Raw genomic sequence first — 25,245 nt, 5'->3', positions numbered from 1 at the left:
GGGATCTCGTCCTTGAGTAGAAGCAGTTTAGGAGGCAGCTTTTGCAACGAGGTTAGAAACACCACTGTGAGTCTGAGCTCAACAGAAGTCTACTCTACTGTCAGACCCATTCTAAACAAAGACAGATCTAGGGACTCCTAAGAACACATTTACATTTTACATTTTAGTCATTTAGCAGACGCTCTTATCCAGAGCGACTTACAGTTAGTGAGTGCATACATTTTCATATTTTCACCACCTGAGCCTTTATGACTCCCCAATATTATCTGGACAGATATCACTTTCCTTTTCAGTAGTTAAAAGGGATTTATTATACACAAGTTATCACCCCAAGGCTACATTTGAAGATCTTTGACTTCTTTTCACACATCAAGATGTTCCCTCCAGACGTGTGGAATTCTACACACCTGATGTGGTTCAATGCGTCTGAGCTGAATGCTTCTCTGGAGAATCCGGAGGAGGGGGAGCACCCATTCCTGACGGACGCCTGGCTGGTGCCTCTCTTCTTCGCTCTCATCATGCTGGTGGGGCTCATCGGGAACTCTCTGGTAATCTATGTCATCTCCAAACACAGGCAGATGAGGACGGCCACCAATTTCTACATAGGTAAGCAAGACCGAAGGGTTTCCCTCACAGTTACAAAGGGTTTTCCACTTACAATACATAATTGTTCTTGTGGATTGTCATGACCTGGGAAACGTGTTCTTTGTGTGTTACTGTCACAGTCAATGTTATGTAAAGTATGTTGTCCAGAGAAATATTTTATTTCCACTGTAAACTAGGACTAATGATGAATATATAATCATTCAGCCTTAATGACTGTATTTGTCTTTTTATGTTGATGACTGTACATGAATATTGTCGACTGTAACCTTATCCATTGTCTGGTGAATGCACCTATACAGTACAGCATATACTACAGTATACATACAGACTAAATATTAAATATAGGGATCATGTGTCTATACTAAATAATGGATCGTGTTTGACATTGGAAATGCATGTGTGGAGTGGAGACGTGCTACATCAATGGATTTCCTATAGAGATATGATGAATTAACCATGAAGGTGGACAGCATATATCTCTGTGCTTATAAATTACAATGATGGCATCAACGTGCGTGTTTGTGTGAGTGCACGTGATGTGCGCATATGTCTGTGTGTGTGTTTGTGCATGTGTGTTTGACATGACTGACAATTATCTCCACGGGTGGCAATGCTGGAGCCCAGCAGGTCCTGTCCACCTGCAGTGATAAGACCTCTACTCCATGGCAGTGAAACAATAATATCGGCCATAATTTCAGAAAGAAATACAGCAGTACCCACCGACCCATGTGTATTTAGTTTCTGAATTTTGTGAAATAAATTGGCTCTTTGAAGCCAATGCCAAGATACTCTGACTTGGTGACATGCCTTTGACTCTTTAACACAAGGTATTTATTCAAATGAATGGCTTTATGACTCACATGTTCAAATGGTTCTTTTTATGTTGCAAAAGTGTGTTCATCAGTAAGAAATGAGTTCCCTCCAACCCTAATCTAGCACACCTGACTAATAATTAGCTGGTTGATAAACTGAACCAGGTTATTTACAACTGAGCTTATTTCCACAGCTAACCTGGCTGCCACAGACATCATCTTCCTGGTGTGTTGTGTCCCGTTCACAGCCACTCTCTACCCGCTCCCTGGATGGGTATTTGGGGACTTCATGTGCAAATTTGTTGCCTTTCTACAACAGGTAAATCATTTGAATAAAATACATTGTCTCTGGTCACAAACTTCTATCAGTTATTAATATTAGATAACAAATAGCCAAAAGATATTTGCTGTGCATGCAACGATGGGATTTATCACCATAATGTAATTTGGGTAGCATTACCCTCGACTGGACCCCTGAGGTACTTGTCCTATTAGTCTGAATAATACATTTTTTTTGTCTGGTGCCAGGCTGTACCCAATTAAATTACATAACTGCAATACTGAACTTGCAGTGCAATTTCATTTATCCGGTAGAGGTTCATGCTCATTTTTCAACATAGTATTTTGAAACACAATTAAAATACCAATATGTATATAAACATATTGGTATTCAAATTGTTACGTTTTTATCATAAACATCACAATTATCCAATCCACAAGCTAGAACTAGCACATTTTCATTTCACTGGTTGAATCGGGAAGTTCTATATCGTGGAGCTCCGCCCCTATTGGTTTACAACGCTGCCTAGGCAGCGAACAGCCTGAGACAAAATTATGCACACACCTGCAGCCAATAGGAGTACTGGTGTCCCTATAAGAGGTGACGCTTCCCCTCAATCAGCCTCCCATTATCTTCAGCGACTGGACTAGACTGAAGAAGCCAAGAAGAGACGAAGACTCAGGATGAAGATAACGCCGTCGATTTCCAGTTCTCGATGTCGTCCAATAATGAGCACACTGGGAAGTTTTCCACCCCCAAAAGCTATTTTCAGAGCTCAATGCCGCTGCTCCTCCATTGCGGCTGCTGACCCCCACGACCTTTGTTTCGTGTGTTTGGGTTCACAGCATGCCAAGGACGGCATCAGCGATCCCCCTATTTGCGCCAGCTGCGCCCTTCTTCCATTGAAGGAGAGGAAGCAGCGCTGGGCATTTTTTAGGGAGGATATTCCTCTTGAGGATGTGCTATCAGTGTTAGCCTCAGCTTCTGAGGCATCATCTGAGGGCGCTGACTCAGGAGATGACAGGGATATTGGGGAAGAGATGGATATTCCAGCGGAACAATCCATCCCTCTGACCCATGATTTTAAGACCCCATTTCCATTGGAAAGGGCGATGTCTTTTTCATCCCTGGGCGATGATGATGCGGGCACTGAGAATTCAGCAGCCACATCATAAGCCACAGCCTCTCTGCACTCTGACTTTCCAGGGCTAATCGAGAGGGCTGCCGAGCGCCTGCAGATTAAGCTGCCTCCCATTCCCTCCAACCCGGAAGTGGATATGATGGAGGGTGGTCCTTATTCCAGGCCCAGGAGGGCGGTGGAGCCTCTGGCACCGACCATGCCCTCGCTTGGTAAGTATGTGGAGGGCTCATGGGAGGCACCTTTAGCGGCGCGTTCGCCGGCTAAGGCGTACCTCCCATTCACCAGAGTGGAAGGCAGACAGCAGGGCCTTTCAAGGTGAATCCCCAGGCTCGAGAGCGCCCTGCCTGCGTATCTCGTGCCGGGTTCGAGTCCCTGGCGCTCGTCCAAGAAAGCCTTTCTACCCACACAGAAGGACAGACTCACAACACAGCTGGTTGAGAAGTCCTTTGTGTTAGGAGCCAAGGCCATAGTAGCGGCGAATAATATTGCCCTCCTAGCAGCCTCTCTGTCCCGCCTAACAACGGGTAAGTCTGAGCTCACTGGGGAGGAAGTGGAAGAGGCGTCCAGGATTTCTGGCGCTATTCTCCACTTAACGCAGGCATCAGCTGTGTGTGCGGGGAGGTCCTTGGCCACATCGGTGGTGGTGGAACGACACCTTTGGCTGTCTATGACAGCCATGAAAGAAACAGACAGAGCCGCGTTACTGAACACCCCCATCTCTGACGACAGCCTGTTTGGGGTCGCCGTCAAGGATGCGACAGAGCGTTTTATGAGGCTTGACGAGGAGAGGAAGCAGCTGGCCAGACACCTGCCACTGGCAGGACGACTCGGCCCTGCACGGAAACGACCGTCAAGCTCCACCGCCTCAAGTAGACAGGGGTCTACAGCGAGGCGTCGTGCTCGGCGCCATGCAGCGACTTCCGGCAGCAGAGAAGCGGGCCCCGCCCCTCCTGCAGAGCCAGAGGTCCCAACCGTGCCGTTGACAAGAGAGGTCGTCAGAGCGTCTTCTTGGAAGCACCCGAGGGGTGGCCAGAAGAGACGGCGCCAATGACGTGGCAAGGGGGCGAGAATGGGAGACCGCACAGTGGCTGGTCTGACTGTGCCCACTATTCCCCCCCACCCTCCTGTTGAGGGTATGGAGGGAACTGTTGTTGTTGATGTTTTAAATAAAGAGTTGGCTTTTCACATAGCAGACTGCAGTCACAGCCAGGTAATGGAATGATGACGCAATCGCTTTTTGGGGACGGCGCTCTGTCTCAGGCTGTCACGATTTAACTAGATATGAACCCAAATGCAGACAACTACACCGAGCCAGAGAAGGTTTAACAGGTTTATTTACAAAAGTTCAATTTGTCCAGGTTTCCAATAATAGGGGAAGAGCAAGTCCAGGTTAACAGGGAGGGTAACAGATCCAGGTTCAGAGCAGGAGTGGTACCGTAACGTTCTAGTGTCCGTGGTGAGTCCAAAAGGAAGGTCCGGTAGTGGTAAGCAGGATGGTGGTGGCAGGAGTGAAGCGGAGGCAGGAGTCAGGTTCCAATAATCTGTGGCACAGGAGAAAAGTAACTAGAACAGGCCAAAAACACAAAGGGTGAAAACAAGCAGGTTGAGTCAACAGCGAAACTAACATGGTAGTCTTGACTATGATCTGACGATGAGTGGCAAGTTTGACCGGGTCTTAAAGGCTGAGGTGATTATGGTGAATGAGCTGCAGCTGGAACCCTGACTCCCGCACACCAGACTTCACTCCTGCAATCAAGGACAGACAGAGGGGAGGGAGAGAGCAGAGAGAGAGCTACCTAGCAGCAGTAGGCCTAACACAGGCTAATGCCTCAGTCAGTGCAGTTCAGACCCGTGCTGTGTTCACGGAGGGCCGGGATATCGAGGTTACGAGTGTAACCAACGTATCGGCGCCCCCGTTTCTCTCAGAACGCGATAATGTTCACCACTCTGAGTGTAGCTCAGCCCACCAAGGGTGCGTAGCTGAGCACACACATGAGGCGAGTTAAAAAAAAAGGTATCAAGGTGCCGCCTTGTGTTACCTCATAAAGACCTCACTTTACAGACTCCTAGGAGTGCTGTAGTGAGTGTCTCACATAGCAGGCTGCAGTCTCAGCCAGATAATGGCATGATGACGCGACCGCTATTCGGGGACGGCGCTCTGTCTCAGGCAAACGCCTCAGTCAGTGCAGTTCAGACCCGTGCTGCGTTCACGGAGGGCCGGAATACTACGGTTACGAGTTTAACCAACGTATCGGCGCCCCCGTTTCTCTCAGAACGCGCTGACAGTTCCTCTCCCTTTCTGGGGAGGCCCGCCTTGGGCCGTTCCACCACTTCAGTGTTGGGGAACAGCGGCGGCGAGGGCCATAGAGGAATACAGGTCCTTCCTACTGAAAGTACCACAGCTTCGCGCTCTTCCGCTTTCTCTGCATTGCTTGGGAGTGACGGCGAAGCTGCACTCTCTCCCACTGGCTAGACCAGGTGCTGGAGAAGGGTTATGCCATCCTATTCCATCGGGTGGAGACGGTGATGAAAACGCCCGAAAAAGTGGCCGCTCTGGTTTCAGAGATTTCGGAACTTTTGGCGAAGGAGGCGGTCACAGTAGTTCCCCAGGAACAAAGGGCTATATTCGCCCTATTTCCTGGTGCCCAAAAAGATGGGGGGAATGAGACCGATATTGGATTTACGCATTCTCAACGAGAACGTAGCCAAACGGCCCTTCTGAATGCTAACGACAAAACGTCTACTGGAATCTGTCCAGAATGGAGACTTTTGTACGAGCATAGACCTAAAGGATGCGTACTTTCATGTGCCGGTGCAGCCGCGTCACAGAAAGTTTCTGCGATTCACCTTTCAAGGGGTGGCGTACGAGTTCACGAGGATGCCATTTGGGTAAGCCCTGGCACCTCACACGTTTTCCAAGTGTGTGGAGGCGGCATTGGAACCGTTGTGTCGTCAGGGAATAAGGCTACTAGCCTACCTAGACGACCTACTGGTTCTCGCCCCGTCAGCAGAGCTGGCGTGAGTCTGCTGACGTTCACTCACACGACACAGACAGTGATTCATCTCACGCGTCTGGGGTTCGCTGTGAAGTGGAAAAAGAGCGCGCCCTGGCCCAGTCAACAGATTTTCTACCTGGGGATACAGCTAGACACTGTAATGATGAGGGCTCGAATTTCAGACCCTCGAAGGGTAGCCCTGTTGCTAGCCCTGAGAAGGTTTCCTTCGCTCGTTGAGAGCAGCACACATTCCAGACTACTTGAACGTGGGAGCAGACCTCATGTCTCGAGGGGGACAGAAATTTGGGAACAGTTCGGGAGAGCCGAGGTGTATCTATTCGCGTCACGTGTGAACGCGCATTTTCCTCTATGGTTCTCTCTAAGGGATCAGGACGAACCGCCACCGTGGCCGAGAGTTCTCCTGTATGCATTCCCACCGCTGTCCTGCATTCTCCCACTGTTAGCCAGGTTGAGATCAGGCGGGCTGTCAATCATATTGGTGGCTCCCGATCGCCCAGGGGCTCCATGGTTCGCGGAGATGATTCAGATGTTGATTGCGCCACCTTGGCCAATTCCACATCAACGGGACGCGTTAACTATGGGCAATTGCCCATAATTGGCCAACCACTGAAGGCTTGGCTCCTGAGAGGGACAGGCTAGAGCGCCGTGGATTATCTGATTCTGTAATCAGGACCATACAGGGTTCACGTGCCAGTTCCACTTCCAGGGTTTATGCCAGCAAATGGAACATGTTTTCACAGTGGTGTGCCACAGAGAATGTGGACCCCGTGTGCTGTCAGGTTGAGAGTGTTCTCTCGTTCCTACAGTTTGCCCGCCACCATTAAGGTGTTTGCAGCGGCGATTTCGGCTTGTCATGAGGGGTTTGGCAGAGACACTGTCTTCAGCCACCCTCTGGTGAAACGTTTCCTTTTGGGAACACGGCGGCTTAGGCCAACGCCTAGAGCCACGGTTCCTCAGTGGGATTTGGGTCTGGTACTCAAAGCGTTCTGTGAGTCGCCGTTCGAACCATTGAATCAAATTCCCCTCAAGATGCTGTCTGTGAAGACGGCACTGTTGCTCGCTTTGACTACTGCTAAGCGTGTCAGTGATTTGTATGCTCTTTCTACGAGACCCGACTGCCTTGCCATTCATGGCGATTTGAGCAGAGCGGTGTTACGTCCTAATTGCCGAAGGTTATTAAGAGCTCATATAGATCACAGACCGTGGAGTTGTGGGCTTTTTCTCCCCCTCCCCATGGGGAGAGGAGAGAGGAAAGGCTCCATTGCCTGTGCCCAGTGCGCGCTTTGGCGTGTTACGTGGAGCGCACAGCAGCAATTAGGTCATCGCCTCAGCTGTTTGTGTGTCACGGTGCGGCTGCACTAGGTAGACCACTTTCGAAACAGCATCTGTCTCATTGGCTTTGCGAAGGCATTGAGACAGCTTATGAGGCAGCGGGGCGACAATTGCCTCAGTGTAAAGAGCCCACTCCACTCGTGGAGTAGCGGCTTCTACTGCCCTTTTCAGAGGAACAGGGGTAGAGGATATCTGTGCAGCGGCGTCGTGGTCGTCACCGTCTCCATTTATCCGTTTCTATCTCTTGGATATGTCTTCTAATACTTTGGCTCGGTCTGTACTCAGCGTAGCTGATGGGAGGCCTTGAGCTAGGAGAAAGGAATGCAGGACTAAAAGAGGTCTCTTTCAGGTCCGCTCCTGTTAGAGGGAGACATACTGTATATGACATTACATTTACATTTACATTTACGTCATTTAGCAAATGCTCTTATCCAGAGCGACTTACAAATAGGTGCATTCACCCTATAGCCAGTGGGATAACCACTTTACAATATCTTTTTTTTTTTTTTTTTTTAGGGGGGTAGAAGGATTACTTTATCCTATCCCAGGTATTCCTTAAAGAGGTGGGGTTTCAAATGTCTCCGGAAGGTGGTGAGTGACTCCGCTGTCCTGGCGTCGTGAGGGAGCTTGTTCCACCATTGGGGTGCCAGAGCAGCGAACAGTTTTGACTGGGCTGAGCGGGAACTATGCTTCCGCAGAGGAAGGGAGCCAGCAGGCCAGAGGTGGATGAACGCAATGCCCTCGTTTGGATGTAGGGACTGATCAGAGCCTGAAGGTACAGAGGTGCCGATCCCTCACAGCTCCATAAGCAAGCACCATGGTCTTGTAACAGATGCGAGCTTCAACTGGAAGCCAGTGGAGTGTGCGGAGGAGCGGGGTGACGTGAGAGAACTTGGGAAGGTTGAACACCAGACGGGCTGCGGCATTCTGGATGAGTTGTAGGGGTTTAATGGCACAGGCAGGGAGCCCAGCCAACAGCGAGTTGCAGTAATCCAGACGGGGAGATGACAAGTGCCTGGATTAGGACCTGTGCCGCTTCCTGTGTAAGGCAGGGTCGTACTCTCCGAATGTTGTAGAGCATGAACCTGCAGGATCGGGTCACCGCCTTGATGTTAGCGGAGAACGACAGGGTGTTGTCCAGGGTCACGCCAAGGCTCTTCGCACTCTGGGAGGAGGACACAATGGAGTTGTCAACCGTGATGGCGAGATCATGGAACGGGCAGTCCTTCCCGGGAGGAAGAGCAGCTCCGTCTTGCCAAGGTTCAGCTTGAGGTGGTGATCCGTCATCCATACTGATATGTCTGCCAGACATGCAGAGATGCGATTCGCCACCTGGTTATCAGAAGGGGGAAAGGAGAAGATTAGTTGTGTGTCGTCAGCGTAGCAATGATAGGAGAGGCCATGTGAGGATATGACAGAGCCAAGTGACTTGGTGTATAGGGAGAATAGGAGAGGGCCTAGAACTGAGCCCTGGGGGACACCAGTGGTGAGAGCACGTGGTGCGGAGACAGCTTCGCCACGCCACTTGGTAGGAGCGACCGGTCAGGTAGGACGCGATCCAGGAGTGAGCCGCGCCGGAGATGCCCAGCTCGGAGAGGGTGGAGAGGAGGATCTGATGGTTCACAGTATCAAAGGCAGCAGACAGGTCTAGAAGGACAAGAGCAGAGGAGAGAGAGTTAGCTTTAGCAGTGCGGAGAGCCTCCGTGACACAGAGAAGAGCAGTCTCAGTTGAATGACCAGTCCTGAAACCTGACTGGTTTGGATCAAGAAGGTCATTCTGAGAGAGATAGCAAGAGAGTTGGCTAAAGACGGCACGCTCAATAGTTTTGGAAAGAAAAGAAAGAAGGGATACTGGTCTGTAGTTGTTGATATCAGTGGGATCGAGTGTTGGTTTTTTGAGAAGGGGTGCAACTCCTGACTGACATGTTCAGTACAGTAGAGGGAATGTTATTTATCTGCCCACCAGTATTACTGGGTTGGGGCGGAATGATGAGGGAAATAGGTTTTGCAACTTTGTTACATTACTATTATATTGACGGAATTGTGACGTCATCTATCTGCTGGTTCAGATTAGTATGACTCATATTCTGGTTATCTGCCCACTAGACATTGGCAGTGCCATTGGACTAGTTGGGGCGGATTTGAACCGAGGACACAGTATATTGTGACACAGTGTGTTAAAGTACTGCGGGACTTGGTCGCAGCCATTGCTAGGCCAGACCTTTTCATTTAGATGGGAAGTGTTGGGCTCAGCAGGGAGTACATTTTGGAGCGTTGCGCTCCACCTTAAACCAATAAGAGCAGAGCTCCCCTATGGGGCGGAGCTCCACGATATAGAACGATAGTTACCGGAGAGTAACTCCAGTTCTATGAGTGGAGCGGAGCACCATAGGACTTAAGGCCCTGCCGACCCTCCAGTCTTGCCGAAGATAATTTTTTGGGAGGCTGATTGAGGGGAAGCGTCCCCTCTTATAGGGACACCTGCACTCTTATTGGCTGCAGGTGTGTGCATAATTTTGTCTCAGGCTGTTCGCTGCCTAGGCAGCGGGGTTAACCAATAGGAGCAGAGCTCCCCTATGTGGCTCCGCTCCACTCATAGAACTGGAGTTACACTCCGGTAACTATCGTTTCGACTTCCTGTGTATTTGTCTGATCATAGTGAACCACAAGTTCAGCATTCATAGAGAATGCAGATACCGCCCGCTAAGGTAGATGGGGCGTGCCTACAAACTTCAACGATGGTATTGTGTACTTCGAACGAAACACACAGCAATCTCAGAACTTCTGTAGGCATTTTTGACAATGTTTGTTTTTCACTTACTTTTGTCATCACACCTGTGTGGTGTAATGTGCTAATTACAAACAAGCGCGAAAATGAGTTATCTTTCACCGTTCTACCAGAGATTTCCCCCGATGCTGCCAGTGGCTATCAAGAATGATGCGCTTTACGGTGATCAAAGATTTTCAGAGGGATTTTCAGGCTGAACTGAAGGGGAATCAATTTCGACGACAGCTGAGAAGTGATGCGATACCATCGATTGTATTAATATTTTTTATTTCCTTCACAACAAAATGGAAGATTGTCGGTAAGCGGTAACCTAATGTTAGCTAACTTGCTAGCCTTGCTGGACTAGTTAAATTAGCTAGCTAGCTGACGTTACAGTCCTGTATTGAACTCAAAGCCATCAGCTAAATCATATAGCTATCTTTTTTGGTATGCACACTGTCAATCAATTTAGCCTATGCCATGGTAGTCACTGCTAGACTGGTAACTACCTTCAGCAGAGTAAACATGTTTGTTTGTTTGTTCTATCTTTGACTGACTTTAGCTAACGTAAGATAACTAATGTTAGCAAATAAGAGTAGCACAATCTGGTAGCCATCTATTTTCCCCTTGCCTGGAAAACACTCCTTTAGTAAAAATAGAATTGTCGATATAGGTAACTCATTTTTTTGTGTGTGTTGGTAACGTTAGCAATAATGAATGTGCATAATCGTCTATGGTTGGTTCTCAGCCAGTCTCAGCTGGATAGACATATTGCTGCCAATTTAGTGAAGCTAGTTAGCTGACAGCAAGCAGACAATATTGAAATGTCCATGTTGGGTATGGTAAGCTAGCCAATCTAATAGAGATCAATACAATTAGTGGGATGGTTAAATTGTGTATTGTTGTGCATTTTGTTGTAGGTGGTACAGAATCTGATTCCACCAACATGCACTTTCAACCCCTAGCTCTGCACAAGCTGAATGTAAATTGGCAAAAATATTTACAAGCTGATGGCTAAGATTAGGGTTGGAGTGAAAACCTACAGGACAGTAGCTCTCCCAGAACAGGGTTGGAGAGCCCTGATGTAGAACCACCATAAAATAAATATGGATATTTTCTATCAATCTTAAAAATGTGTCTGCCTTTATGGATTCACAGACTATATTTATATAAGTTGTACAGGGCTCTGTAGCATAAAACAGATGCTAGACATTCAGATATCCAAAGAATGTTTGTCAAAATCTAAAATACAGGGGCGTATACACTTTTTAATGCTAACTCAAGAGAACTGAGTATTCAACAAGAATGTTATATGATACATTTAACAAAATGTATTAGCAGTGTAGTACAGTTCAGTTTGTCTCAGGTGTAGGGACACACACGTGTAGAGAACTGTAGCTACAGATTGTTACACCAGATAATGTGATTTTCCCAAAGATTTTTGCTGACATCTTGTCTATTTAAAGTATTCTCTCATTGATCGAGACAGGTGGGTGCCCACCTCAAAGTGTTGCATGTCACGATGACAGACCTGTCTCGATCAATTAGATTAGACTTGAAATAGACAAGATGGCAGCGTACACATTGTTGGATTTCTTCATGGAGCAAAACAAATATTTATTTTAATAGCGGAGCATTTTCTAAATTCAAACTGACCCCCTGCAACTGGACACCGACATTTTATGAGACTATTGTTTCCCCGAATCGAGGACGAAGACGGATAGGTACCGTTTGCTACACCAAACAGTACCTATCCTGTAATGGATACCAAATATCTTTGGGAAAATCACATTATCTGGTGTAACGATCTGTAGCTAAGAGAACTGGTGGTCATGATGAAATTGCCATTCACAAAGAAACATACAGTAAGACAATACAGTATGATCCGTGTATTCAAGTTTGGGGAATACTTGTAAAGCTGTGGGAGGAGTGTTGTCACGATCAAACTACCATTCAGCTCCTCATGAGTCATCTGCTTGAAATCCAGCATAATGTCTAATTCCTCGAGAGGGATACAGTTCTGCTACAATGACACGCAGGCAAAGGAATTCTGCTTTTGCATCTAGACTGCAGTCCAGGAAGATGCCCAGGCACCATGGTATTGTCTGTAAGACAAAAACTATATACACTCTATTGTAGTTTGAACATTAGGGTAGACTAGTTGAACATGCATACATGTGCACATGCACAGAAATTACATTTACAACAATATCTAGCCTAATTTCAAGAAATATAGCATAACCCTCAACCTTTGCACAGTGACCAGACCTGGGTAGGTAGGCAGACAGTATCTACCTACAGCCATGTCTATCAGGCCTACTTACGCCAATAGTTTTATAGTAAAAAATTGTAATATTGTTTCTCCTCACTGTTTGCTAGTAAACTTAGCATCTGTTGGATTCCAATCTTGAGTCATGCCTATAATTTTGTGAGATTTAAATGCATCCATGGTCATAATCATAACCAATGTCAACGCTTGTCAATTATGTTACATAACTAACTAGTAATATTATTTAGTTGCCGATGTTACACGTTTGCTAACAAGTTACAAATGCGAGGCATGGTGCATTACAAGTTAGCAGGCTATATGCAACTTCTCAGGGAAGTCAGGAACCAATATACACAATCAGTTAGGAAAGCAAATGCTAGCTTTTTCAAACAGAACTTTGCATCCTGTAGCACTAACTCCAAAAAGTTTTGGGACACTGTAAGTCCATGGAGAATAAGAGCACCTCCTCCCAGCTACCCACTGCACTGAGGCTAGGAAACACTGTCACCACCGATACATTTTGTATACATCTGGCCCTTCATTGGACACTGTGTTAACAAACCTCCAAACGAGCTTCAACGCCATACAACACTCCTTCCATAGCCTCCAACTGCTCTTAAACACTAGTAAAACTAAATGCATGCTCTTCAACCGAACGCTGCTTGCACCCGCCCGCCCGACTAGAATCACTACTCTCGGCGGGTCTGACTTAGAATATGTGGACAACTACAAATACCTAGGTGTCTGGTTAGACCGTAAACTTTCCTTCCAGACTCACATTAAGCATCTCCAATCCAAAGTTACATCTAGAATCGGCTTCCTATTTCGCAACAAAGCCTCCTTCACTCATGCTGCTAAACATGCCCTCGTAAAACTGACTATCCTACCGATCCTTGACTTCGGCGATGTCATTTACAAAATAGCTTCCAACACTCTACTCAGCAAATTGGATGTAGTCTATCACAGTGCCATCCGTTTTGTCACCAAAGCCCCATATACTACCCACCATTATGACCTGTACGCTCTCGTTGGCTGGCCCTCACTACATATTCGTCGCCAAACCCACTGGCTCCAGGTCATCTATAAATCACTTCTAGGCAAATCCCCGCCTTATCTTAGCTCATTGGTCACCATAGAAACACCCACCCATAGTATGCGTTCCAGCAGGTATACCTCACTGGTCATCCCCAAAGCCAACACCTCCTTTTGCCGCCATTCCTTCCAGTTCTCTGCTGCAAATGACTGGAACGAACTGCAAAAATCTCTGAAGCTGGAAACACTTATTTCCCTCACTATCTTTAAGCATCAGTTGTCAGAGCAGCTTACCGATCACTGCACCTGTACACAGCCCATCTGTAATTAGCCCACCCAACTACCTCATCCCCATATTGTTATTTACATTGTTATTTATTTTGCTCATTTGCACCCCAGTATCTCTATTTGCACATCATCTGTTAATACAAAATTGTAATTATTTTGCACTATGGCCTATTTATTGCCTTACCTCCATAACTTACTACATTTGCACACACTGTATATAGATTTTCTATTGTGTTATTGACTGCACGTTTTGTTTATTCCATATGTAACTCTGTGTTGTTGTTGTTTTTATCGCACTGCTTTGCTTTATCTTGGCCAGGTCGCAGTTGTAAATGAGAACTTGTTCTCAACTGGCTTACCTGGTTATATAAAGGTGGGGGGAAAAAATAAAAACTCCAGTCTTGTTAAAATTTGTTGGTAAACCTAGCTTTAGTTGACTGGTTGTAATGTTGTAGCTTGCTGTTTAGTAGCCATATCTACGATCAAAAAGAGAAGAGGTTTTACAATAGAGATACAAAAGATCTCAGATTGTAAAACCTCTTCTATTTTTTGTCATATATATGGCTACCGGTAGTTGTTTAGCTAACTTAGCTAGCTAGCTACCTAGCTAAGTTAGCAAACAGAAAACATAATTGGATTTCCCCCCACTGTAACACAGTAGTACGTTAGCCAGCAACACACAATATGGGTTTCAGTAGATAAACTAAAGTTAGCCAGCGAGCTAGGTGGCTTGCAGGAAACTTACCATGTAGCTAATAGAACATCAAAAAATGCTCCATAGTCGAATTTGTGTTGATTAGAGGAATCACATGAAGCCATTGTGTCTCGTCAGTTCTTTCAGTTTCGCCCAAAGGATTGTGTTGTTAGTGTCTGCCTCCTTTTCAAGAAGCCCACCATGGGGGAGGGACAGGGGCCAGAGCACGAAGCACCGCCCAACACAAATTGTAGTCCTTCAGAAACTGGAAAAAATATATATTCTTGTATATTTAGCAATGAATCCCCCCCACACTCAATCAATACACCGGAAGCCATCATAGGGTGTATCATTCAACACGCAAAGCCCAGACCTGCCTTCGTCCTGGGCAATTATGTGTGAAACACATCTCACTGTCCTAGAAATGCCTCGGACATGATGAAAACAAGCCCAGATTCCCCCAGGGTGAAATTCCCCTTTAAGACTGGTTGGTTATGACTCATGAGTTGTAAAGGATAATGATTGGGCAAGTGAATGATGAATGGCAGACATATCAGTGTGGATGTCGGATCACCACCTCAAGCTGAACCTCGAAAAGACGGAGCTGCTCTTCCTCCCGGGGAAGGACTGCCAGCTCCATGATCTCGCCATCACGGTTGACAACTCCATTGTGTCCTCTTCCCAGAGTGCAAAGAACCTTCGCGTGACCCTGGACAACACCCTGTCGTAACATCAAAGCGGTGACCTGATCCTGCAGGTTCATGCTCTACAACATTCGTAGAGTACGACCCTACCTTACACAGAAAGCGGCACAGGTCCTAATCCAGGCACTTGTCATCTCCCGTCTGAATTACTGCAACTCGCTGTTGGCTGGGCTCCCTGCCTGTGCCATTAAACCCCTACAACTTATCTAGAACGCTGCAGCCCGTCTGGTGTTCAACCTTCCCAAGTTCTCTCATGTCACCCCGCTCCTCCGCACACTCCACTGTCTTCCAGTTGAGGCTCGCATCTACTACAAGACCATGGTGCTTGCCTACGGAGCTGTGAGGGGAACGGCACCTCCTTACCTTCAGGCTCTGATCAGACCCTGCACCCAAACGAGGGCACTACGTTCACCCACCTCTGGCCTGCTAGCCCCCTACCTCTACGGAAGCACAGTTCCCGCTCAGCCCAGTCAAAGCTATTCGCTGCTCTGGCACCCCAATGGTGGAACAAGCTCCCCCACGACGCCAGGACAGCGCAGTCACTGACCACCTTCCGGAGACACATGAAACCCTACCTCTTTAAGGAATACCTGGAATAGTATAAAAGTAATCCTTCTTGTGTTGTTTAAGTGTTCCCTTTATTTTTTTGAGCAGTGTATATCTTTGGCAGACTACTCCCCCACAAATGCGAATATCCCTGCTGCTGTACACCTACATAGAAAAATAACTATAGTATACTATGGTATAAATACACTGAACAAAAATATAAACGCAATATGCAACAACTTCAACGATTTTACTGAGTTACAGTTTATATAAAGAAATCAGTCCATTGAAAAAAATGAATTAGGCCCTAATCTATGGATTTCACATGACTGGGAATACAGATATGCATCTGTTGGTCACAGATACCTTTAAAAAAACAGGGGCGTGGATCAGAAAACCAGTCAGTGTGTGGTGTGACCACCATTTGCCTCATGCAGTGTGACATTCTCCTTCGCATAAAGTTGATCAGGCTGGTGATTTTGGCCTGTGGAATGTTGTCCTACTCCTCTTCAATGGCTGTGCGAAGTTGCTGGATATTGGCGGGAACTGGAACACGCTGTCGTATACATTGATCCAGAGCATCCTAAACATGCTCAATGGGTGCCATGTTTGGTGAGTATGCAGGCCATGGAAGAAATTGGACATATTCAGGTTCCACGAATTGTGTACAGATCCTTGTGACATGGGGCCGTGCATTATCATGCTAAAACATGAGGTGATGGTGGCGGATGAATGGTGCGACAATGGGCCTCAGGATCTCGTCACGGTATCTCTGTGCATTCAAATTGCCATCGATAAAATGCAATTGTGTTTGTTGTCCGTAGCTTATGCCTGCCCATACCATAACCCCACCACCATCATGGGGCACTTTGTTCACAACATTGACATCAGCAAACCGCTCGCCCACACATCCGCCATCTGCTCGGTACAGTTGAAACTGGGATTAATCCGTGAAGAGCACACTTCTCCAGTTTGCCAGTGGCCATCGAAGGTGAACATTTGCCCACTGAAGTCAGTTACGACGCCGAACTGCAGTCAGGTCAAGACCCTGGTGAGGACAACGAGCACTGAGATGAGCTTCACTGAGACGGTGTCTGACAGTTTCTGCAGAAATTCTTCGGTTGTGCAAACCCATAGTTTCATCAACTGTCCAGGTGGCTGGTCTCAGACGATCCCGTAGGTGAAGAAGCCGGATGTGGAGGTCCTGGGCTGGTGTGGTTTCACGTGGTCTGCGATTGTGAGGCCGGTTGGACGTACTGCCAAAATCTTTAAAACAACGTTGGAGGCGGCTTATGGTAGAGAAATTAACATTCAATTCTCTGGCAACAGCTCTGGTGGACATTCCTGCAGTCAGCATGCCAATTGCACTCTCACTCAAAACTTGTGACAGCTGTGGCATTGTGTTGTGTGACAAAACTGCACATTTTAGAGTGGCCTTTTATTGTCCCCAGCACAAGGTTTACCTGTGTAATGATCATGCTGTTTAATCAGCTTCATGCCACACCTGTCAGGTGTATGGATTATCATGGCAAAAGAGAAATACTCACTGACAGGGATGTAAACATTTTTTTTTTAAATACTATTTTTGTGCATATTGAACATTCATGTAATGTTTTGCAGACTGTAGTATACTGTAGTCTGTACTGTAGTGATTTTAGACATTGCTGTTGTATTTCCTATAGTGTTTTTGTTTTATTTTATTTTACATACAATTGGAGGCTTTCTCCTTGAGGAAACCTACTGGAGAAATGTTCCATAACCTGTAGGTAGGTAGGTAGGTAGGTAGGTAGGTAGGTAGGTAGGTAGGTAGGTAGGTAGGTAGGTAGGACTAGCATCTGAACTGATAGTTCAGAGCTTTTGCTCTTTTCTATAACCTGTAGGGAACACTATATATGGTCTATATTTGGCATGTAGGTTTCTCACTTATGGGTGGCACAATGGGGGAGGGGAATGTTGCAGGGTATATGTAAATTAAATATTGTAGTTTACTATAGTTAAAAAACTAGTGTTTTTGCGGACATTACTGTAATATTTACTACAGTGTTTTTTGGGATAATACTGTTGTATTTACTATAGTATTCCACAGTATACTACAGAATTCTATAGTAAGTACTGTAGTATTCTATAGTAAAACTGTAGGATTGTTTTATGTGGGCAGTGTGTAAGTGGGAGGATTAATTGATTCAAACGTTGTTGAACCCATTTTAATATCAGTTGGAATTCTTTGCTGTTTTGTGTTAATATGTTGATTGTTAATTGATTATATATTTGTTTTTTCAACCCACATGCAGTGGTTCTCTTTGTTCAAGAGGCAAATGCATTCTGTCCCTACATTATGACAAGAGGGCACTTGATCTTCGGATCAATGATGTACACCGGAACAGGCCCCGTTTTGCTCTTCAATGAAAGACCAGGGCGCTAGATAGATCTCAAGTACTGTAGTTACACTGAACTAGGTCACAACTCCCACTCTCAGAGTGATGTGTAACAACAATACGTTGTTTAGACCCTGCTTATCTGTTAACACAGATTGTCACCGACCCTCAAAGGCATCATGCAACCATTCCATTATTCTTTAGGGGGAACTGATCTCCAAATTCAAAATTATTTTATTAATTCTGTGTGAAAGAAACTAGATTGTTTGTTTGTATTTTTATCCTATACATTTGTAAAATAATGGGAATGACACTTCTGGTAACCCAGGAGGATGAGTTAATAATGATTTGAGATAAATGTCTTTGTAAAGTAAAATGTTCTCATTATATGCTCATAATTTTAATTAGTTCCCAGTGTGAGGGCAGGCAAGTGCCATTTATATGAATTCACATGTAGTTTACAGCATGTCTCTGGTGTAATATTCTTAATCTTGTTTCACCTGTAAACAATCAAGATTATTTTGTTATTTTCTTTTCTTAGGTGACTGTTCAAGCCACATGCATTACACTCACAGCTATGAGTGGGGACCGCTGCTATGTCACAGTCTACCCTCTGAAGTCCTTACGCCATCGCACTCCACGAGTCGCCATGATAGTTAGCATCTGCATATGGATCGGTAAGTCATATGCTACCCTAACTGAACAGATAGCAAACCATGGATTTTTGGTTCAAAGCATCCTGAACACTTGAACATTTTCTATCAAATTAAACTAATGAAATTTGTTTTTTTAAAGGTTCCTTCATTCTATCCACCCCGATCTTCATGTACCAGAGGATTGAGGAGGGCTACTGGTATGGACCAAGACACTACTGCATGGAGAGGTTTCCCTCGAAGACCCAGGAGAGGGCTTTCATCCTGTATCAGTTCATAGCTGCCTACCTGCTACCTGTCATCACCATCTCCTTCTGCTACACACTCATGCTGAAGAGGGTGGGCCAGCCATCAGTGGAACCTGTAGACAATAATTACCAGGTAAGGAAAGAATATTACTTTGGGTGTTCCTTTATGACTTAGTTTACAACCTTAATAGGTGCGCTCCTTTGTCAAGGTTACACAATGAAAGCATGAGTTCATATTTGGATCCCTTCCAATTTGCAGGTATACTACAGTATGTTAATAAAGACCCTTAGCCTGTGGCCATGATTTTAACTACATACAGTATAGGTCATTTCTAAGCCCGTCACAGTAGTAGTGAGGTAACTTCAACATTTCTACTACAGGTCCACTTGTTGTCTGAGAGGACAATCACTCTGAGGAGTAAGATCTCCAAGATGGTGGTGGTGATTGTCCTCCTATTCACCATCTGCTGGGGGCCTATCCAGCTCTTCGCCCTGTTCCAGTCCTTCTACCCCAACTACAGGGTCAATTACGTCACCTATAAGATCAAGACGTGGGCTAACTGCATGTCCTACGCTAACTCCTCCATCAACCCAATCGTTTACGGCTTCATGGGAGCCAGTTTTCGCAAGTCCTTTAAGAAGACTTTCCCCTTCCTGTTCAAAAACAAAGTGAGAGACAGCAGTGTCACGTCGCGCACGGCTAACGCAGAAATCAAGTTAGTTGCTGCAGAGGAAGGCAACAACGATGGGAAATGAAATGAGCCATGGGCAGAGTTAGCTTCCGGGGGGCAGAGCTGCTGGAGATTCAGTTCACTGTGCACACAAACAAACATACACATGATAGACTGCTGTGAATGCACACTGCTCAACATAGCCTGTTGTGAAATCACACTGTTCAGAAGGCAAACACCTCCTGGTGGAACCAGCATTTTAAAATGGCATTTTATGTGTTTGTTTGCAATTCTACAAATCTGACTGATCCTGCTCTGTTCTGATATCACAGACTTGACCTCAACAGTCATTCTGGTTCCCATATAAAATAGCCTTTTGAGTGACTGAAACATCACCCATAATATTTTTTCCTGCTATAAATGCTCAAATTGTTCTCTCATGTCAAACTACCAGGATGTCTGAAAAGACAGACTGAGTGGAGCTAGTAGGCTGAGTGGGCGGGGAGCTCAACTTGACTGACTGTTCTTTGAAAACGCGTAAGTCAAGCAACATGGATGCAGTGTTGCAGTGACATTATCTCAAGCATATTTGCTGATACACAAAACAACTCAAACAACATTGGAATTGCATGTAACTTCCAATCCTGTCATACATCACATCATGGTGTCACTTCTGCTCCCTCCCTCCAGCGCTCGATGTCACCAGTCTACTAAACACCGGTCCTGGCAACCATCATTGCGCACACCTGCTTCCTATTATTACGCAAACCTACTCATCATTTGCTCCTTGATTACTCCCCCTTTATTTAGCCCTCACTTGTCATCAGTCATTAGGTGGTACTGATCTCTCTCACGTTCAGTATGCGGCTTATGTTTGTTCTTGTTTATCATTTTATTATTAAACTCACCTTCTGCGCCTGACTCCCGGCGTATACGTTACACATGGTTTCACAAATGATTTGTTTAGCCAACTGTTTGGTTATTGTAACAGCATCAATATAGACACAAATGTTGGCTGTATAATTTAACTAGCTAGCCCAAATGGAATTGTCAGCACTGTTTATCAAGCTAGCTAGCTAGTTCATCTTGGACAATTTCAGTTGAAACTGTACAGGGTGAGGTCTGGGTAACTTTCATTAATTAATATATATATATGGTGCAGTGCGTTTGGAAAGTATTCAGACCCCTTTACTTTTTCCACAATTTGTTACCTTACAGCCTTATTTTTAAATGGATTTTAAAAAATAATCGAAATTTATAGAAAATAGAAAACAGAAATACCTTATTTACATAAGTATTCAACTCAGGTGCATCCTGTCTCCATTGATCATCCTTGAGATGTTTTAACAACTTGATTGGAGTCCACCTGTGGTAAATTCAATTGATTGGATATGATTTGGAAAGGCACACACCTGTCTATATAAGGTCCCACAGTTGACAGTGCATGTCAGTGCAAAAACCAAGCCATGAGGTCTAAGGAATTGTCTGTAGAGCTCCGAGACAGGATTTTGTAGAGGCACAGATCTGAGCAATTGGGGGAGAAGGGCCTTGGTCAGGGAGGTGACCAAGAACCTGATGGTCACTCTGACAGAGCTCCAGAGTTCCTCTGTGGAGATGGGAGAACCTTCCAGAAGGACAACCATGTGGTAGAGACAATCTTTATGGTAGAGTGGCCAGACGGAAGCCACTCCTCAGTAACAGGCACATGACAACTCGCTTGGAGTTTGCCAAAAGGCACCTAAAGGACTCTCAGACCATGAGAAACAAGATTCTCTGGTCTGATTTAAACCAAGATTGATTGAACTCTTTGGCCTGAATGCCAAGCATCATGTCTGGAGGAAACTTGGCACCTTCCCTATGGTGAAGCATGGTGGTGGCAGCATACTTTCATACTTTGGTAGTCCTACTTTGATCTGGTTTCATCCAAATATCATTACATTTTTTAAGAGTTAAAAAAAGGTGACCACAAGGGCAGAACGATCACAATGATATGAAAAGAATGCAATTAAAACAAAAAAATGTAATGTGAAACCTAATAGACGCTATGGTTATACTGTGTGAGCAGTCCAAGGTGACCTCAAAACGGGTTTGAGGCCATTTTGTTATCAGAAGTACACATGTTGTTAACACGTTGTTAACAAGTCGTTATCATTAACCCATCTCAAAGCTGTGAAAGGATTGCACCCGATTGACATCTTTTTTCAATGTAGAGATTTATGATGGTAGCTAGGAATTCCACATGAATGGCGCAATGAGACAGACAGGAGGTACATTTCAGGCCAGTTGAATGGGTGTATGGCCAACAGTGATGTGTAGGAGCCTGCTAAAGTATAGTCAATGAGGCGTGGTGAGTGTTTACTTTACTATTATGTTCCAGACTTACACTTCCCTTTACACACAGTGCACAGGTAGCGGGGGCCAGGCCCGATCACACCTTCACTGGCCAGCCCTTACATTCCCACAGCATTACTTTATGTGACTTATTATTCACCCGATCGTTTCCTTTTCCTCTAACAGCGATGCTCTAAAAAAGGACAAAATCAATGTGCTGTAACTTTGTGTCTTTGCTTGAATTGCGAATCGAAACATCTGTACTGTTCTGGCACCATTTTGGCATTGAGCTGAAAAGTTAAGTTGAAAAAGGAATAAGGGATTTAGAAAGGAGTGAAGATAAACAGAACTAAGGTCCTTGGAATGTAGCAAAAACTGAACAGATTGAGATTGAATTCTGTACATACTGATGTTTTTTGTTTTTTTAACTTGCATATACACTTGAATGCAGTTTAGTCCCAGTGAAAATATGTATTGTCTTTCGACATTTCAGATGTCTGTACATTATGTTTTGGTAATCACGCCACTTAAGTGTTTTAAAAAAGCCTTTATTGTAGACTTGCCTTACAGTATTTGCAGTATTTATTACACAGGTATATTGATCTTACCCTAAAGTCTATGACTCATGTAACATTCACTGTATTGCTAATGCCTAACTACTGTAGGCCTCAGGGTTGGGCTCAATTCGGAATTGAATTGAGAATACCTCAAATTCCAATTCAATTATTGAATTTGAATTTAAGTAGTAAACAGGATCCAGAATTGCAATTTGAATTTGAATTAAAGGACATTTAATTAATTGAAATTCTATATTAGGTATAGTCTATTCAAATATACATAATGTCCATAAAACATTAAACGTGTTGTTATATACATGCATATAAAATATTGTTGAAACAATAGATTTTCAGGACAAACTCTTAAAATGAATGATCAAGGAAAACAAAACCTGTATGCGAATATTCACTATCACTTTTTTTTTAATGCAGTATGGGGAAACCCTCAAGTTGATCCGGAGGCCTTCAAAAAGAAGCCAAGCAAATTAAATGGTTGGTGGAAATATAATTGCTATTTTAAGCACTAAAGTTAAAATAGTATTTGAACATTGTTTCCAGAGAAAAATTATACATTCTTTGGTATCTGGAAGTGTGACCTGTCAGATTCAATGAAACTCTCATGGAATTTCTTTGAATTGCACAGAATTCAATTCTACTTCCTGTCACTCAAACTTAAATTCTATATTCTGTGGCGAGTGGCCAATTCAATTCGAATTTCAACTCATTAGTTGAATGGGTGTCAATTCCAAAATTCTGAATTGAGCCCAACCCTGATGTGTACAGTACTGTGGATTTAACCACAGTTTTTGATTATATATGTATTTTTCGCCTTTTTTCAGTGTAACCAGAAATGTGAAAAGCACTTATCGTTGACTTTGTTACTAACATAGAACCTTACAGTATGCTGTCCAGAAAATGCAAACATACATAAGATAATGTACTGTAGAGATAGATGGGTGGTGTTGAATGGAGTTGAAGGATGGGACTAATAACAACAATATAACTAATAATGTAAGCATACTGTGTCCATAATAAGTATATACAGTGGGGAAAAAAAGTATTTAGTCAGCCACCAATTGTGCAAGTTCTCCCACTTAAAAAGACGAGAGAGGCCTGTAATTTTCATCATAGGTACACGTCAACTATGACAGACAAAATGAGAAAAAGAAATCCAGAAAATCACATTGTAGGATTTTTAATGAATTTATTTGCAAATTATGGTGGAAAATAAGTATTTGGTCAATAACAAAAGTTTCTCAATACTTTGTTATATACCCTTTGTTGGCAATGACACAGGTCAAACGTTTTCTGTAAGTCTTCACAAGGTTTTCACACACTGTTGCTGGTATTTTGGCCCATTCCTCCATGAAGATCTCCTCTAGAGCAGTGATGTTTTAGGGCTGTCGCTGGGCAACACAGACTTTCAACTCCCTCCAAATATTTTCTATGGGGTTGAGATCTGGAGACTGGCTAGGCCATCCAGGACCTTGAAATGCTTCTTACAAAGCCACTCCTTCGTTGCCCGGGCGGTGTGTTTGGGATCATTGTCATGCTGAAAGACCCAGCCACGTTTAATCTTCAATGCCCTTGCTGATGGAAGGAGGTTTTCACTCAAAATCTCACGATACATGGCCCCATTCATTATTTCCTTTACACGGATCAGTCGTCCTGGTCCCGTTGCAGAAAAACAGCCCCAAAGCATGATGTTTCCACCCCCATGCTTCACAGTAGGTATGGTGTTCTTTGGATGCAACTCAGCATTCTTTGTCCTCCAAACACGACGAGTTGAGTTTTTACCAAAAAGTTATATTTTGGTTTCATCTGACCATATGACATTCTCCCAATCCTCTTCTGGATCATCCAAATGCACTCTAGCAAACTTCAGACGGGCCTGGACATGTACTGGCTTAAGCAGGGGGGACACGTCTGGCACTGCAGGATTTGAGTCCCTGGCGGCATAGTGTGTTACTGATGGTAGGCTTTGTTACTTTGGTCCCAGCTCTCTGCAGGTCATTCACTAGGTCCCCCCGTGTGGTTCTGGGATTTTTGCTCACCGTTCTTGTGATCATTTTGACCCCACGGGTTGAGATCTTGCGTGGAGCCCCAGATCGAGGGAGATTATCAGTGGTCTTGTATGTCTTCCATTTCCTAATAATTGCTCCCACAGTTGATTTCTTCAAACCAAGCTGCTTACCTATTGCAGATTCAGTCTTCCCAGCCTGGTGCAGGTCTACAATTTTGTTTCTGGTGTCCTTTGACAGCTCTTTGGTCTTGGCCATAGTGGAGTTTGGAGTGTGACTGTTTGAGGTTGTGGACAGGTGTCTTTTATACTGATAACAAGTTCAAACAGGTGCCATTAATACAGGTAACGAGTGGAGGACAGAGGAGCCTCTTAAAGAAGAAGTTACAGGTCTGTGAGAGCCAGAAATCTTGCTTGTTTGTAGGTGACCAAATACTTATTTTCCACCATAATTTGCAAATAAATTCATTAAAAATCCTACAATGTTATTTTCTGTATATTTTTTTCTCATTTTGTCTGTCATAGTTGACGTGTACCTATGATGAAAATTACAGGCCTCTCTCATCTTTTTAAGTGGGAGAACTTGCACAATTGGTGGCTGACTAAATACTTTTTTCCCCCACTATGTGTATATATGTATATGTGTATATATATATATATATATATGTGTGTGTGTAGTTTTGATGTCTTCACTATTATTCTACAATGTAGAAAATAGTAAATAATAAAGAAAAACCCATGAATGAGTAGGTGTGTCCAAACTTTTGACTGGTACTGAATATATTTGAAAAAATATATATGAAAAATATATATGAAAAATGTATGCACTCACTAACTGTAAGTCGCTCTGGATAAGAGCGTCTGCTCAATGACTAAAATGTAAATGGATTGGAAGTGATGCA

The 25,245-nt window shown here is 44.5% G+C and overlaps 1 protein-coding gene across 1 annotated transcript; it reads left to right on the top strand.

Annotated features, from left to right (window-relative positions):
• Positions 1–374: 374 nt before the first annotated feature.
• LOC121534619 (G-protein coupled receptor 54) lies at positions 375–20,624 on the top strand. The gene is made up of 5 exons (XM_041841193.2): positions 375–606; positions 1,613–1,737; positions 18,405–18,540; positions 18,659–18,897; positions 19,146–20,624. The coding sequence occupies exons 1-5, from the start codon at positions 375–377 to the stop codon at positions 19,518–19,520; spliced, it is 1,107 nt and encodes a 368-aa protein (XP_041697127.1). The 3' UTR covers positions 19,521–20,624.
• Positions 20,625–25,245: the final 4,621 nt, after the last annotated feature.

Source organism: Coregonus clupeaformis, chromosome 21, assembly GCF_020615455.1.
Source record: "Coregonus clupeaformis isolate EN_2021a chromosome 21, ASM2061545v1, whole genome shotgun sequence".
Classification (NCBI taxonomy): domain Eukaryota; kingdom Metazoa; phylum Chordata; class Actinopteri; order Salmoniformes; family Salmonidae; genus Coregonus; species Coregonus clupeaformis.
This window is presented reverse-complemented; position numbering and strand designations above follow the sequence as displayed.

What these genes read in the sequence shown, in the direction of transcription:
- LOC121534619 (XM_041841193.2), top strand. Translation starts at nt 375, where the DNA reads ATGTTCCCTCCAGACGTGTGGAATTCTACACACCTGATGTGGTTCAAT. An exon ending in TTGTTGCCTTTCTACAACAG is followed by an intron (nt 1,738 to 18,404) that starts GTAAATCATTTG and finishes TTCTTTTCTTAG; the next exon opens with GTGACTGTTCAAGCCACATG. An exon ending in TAGCATCTGCATATGGATCG is followed by an intron (nt 18,541 to 18,658) that starts GTAAGTCATATG and finishes GTTTTTTTAAAG; the next exon opens with GTTCCTTCATTCTATCCACC.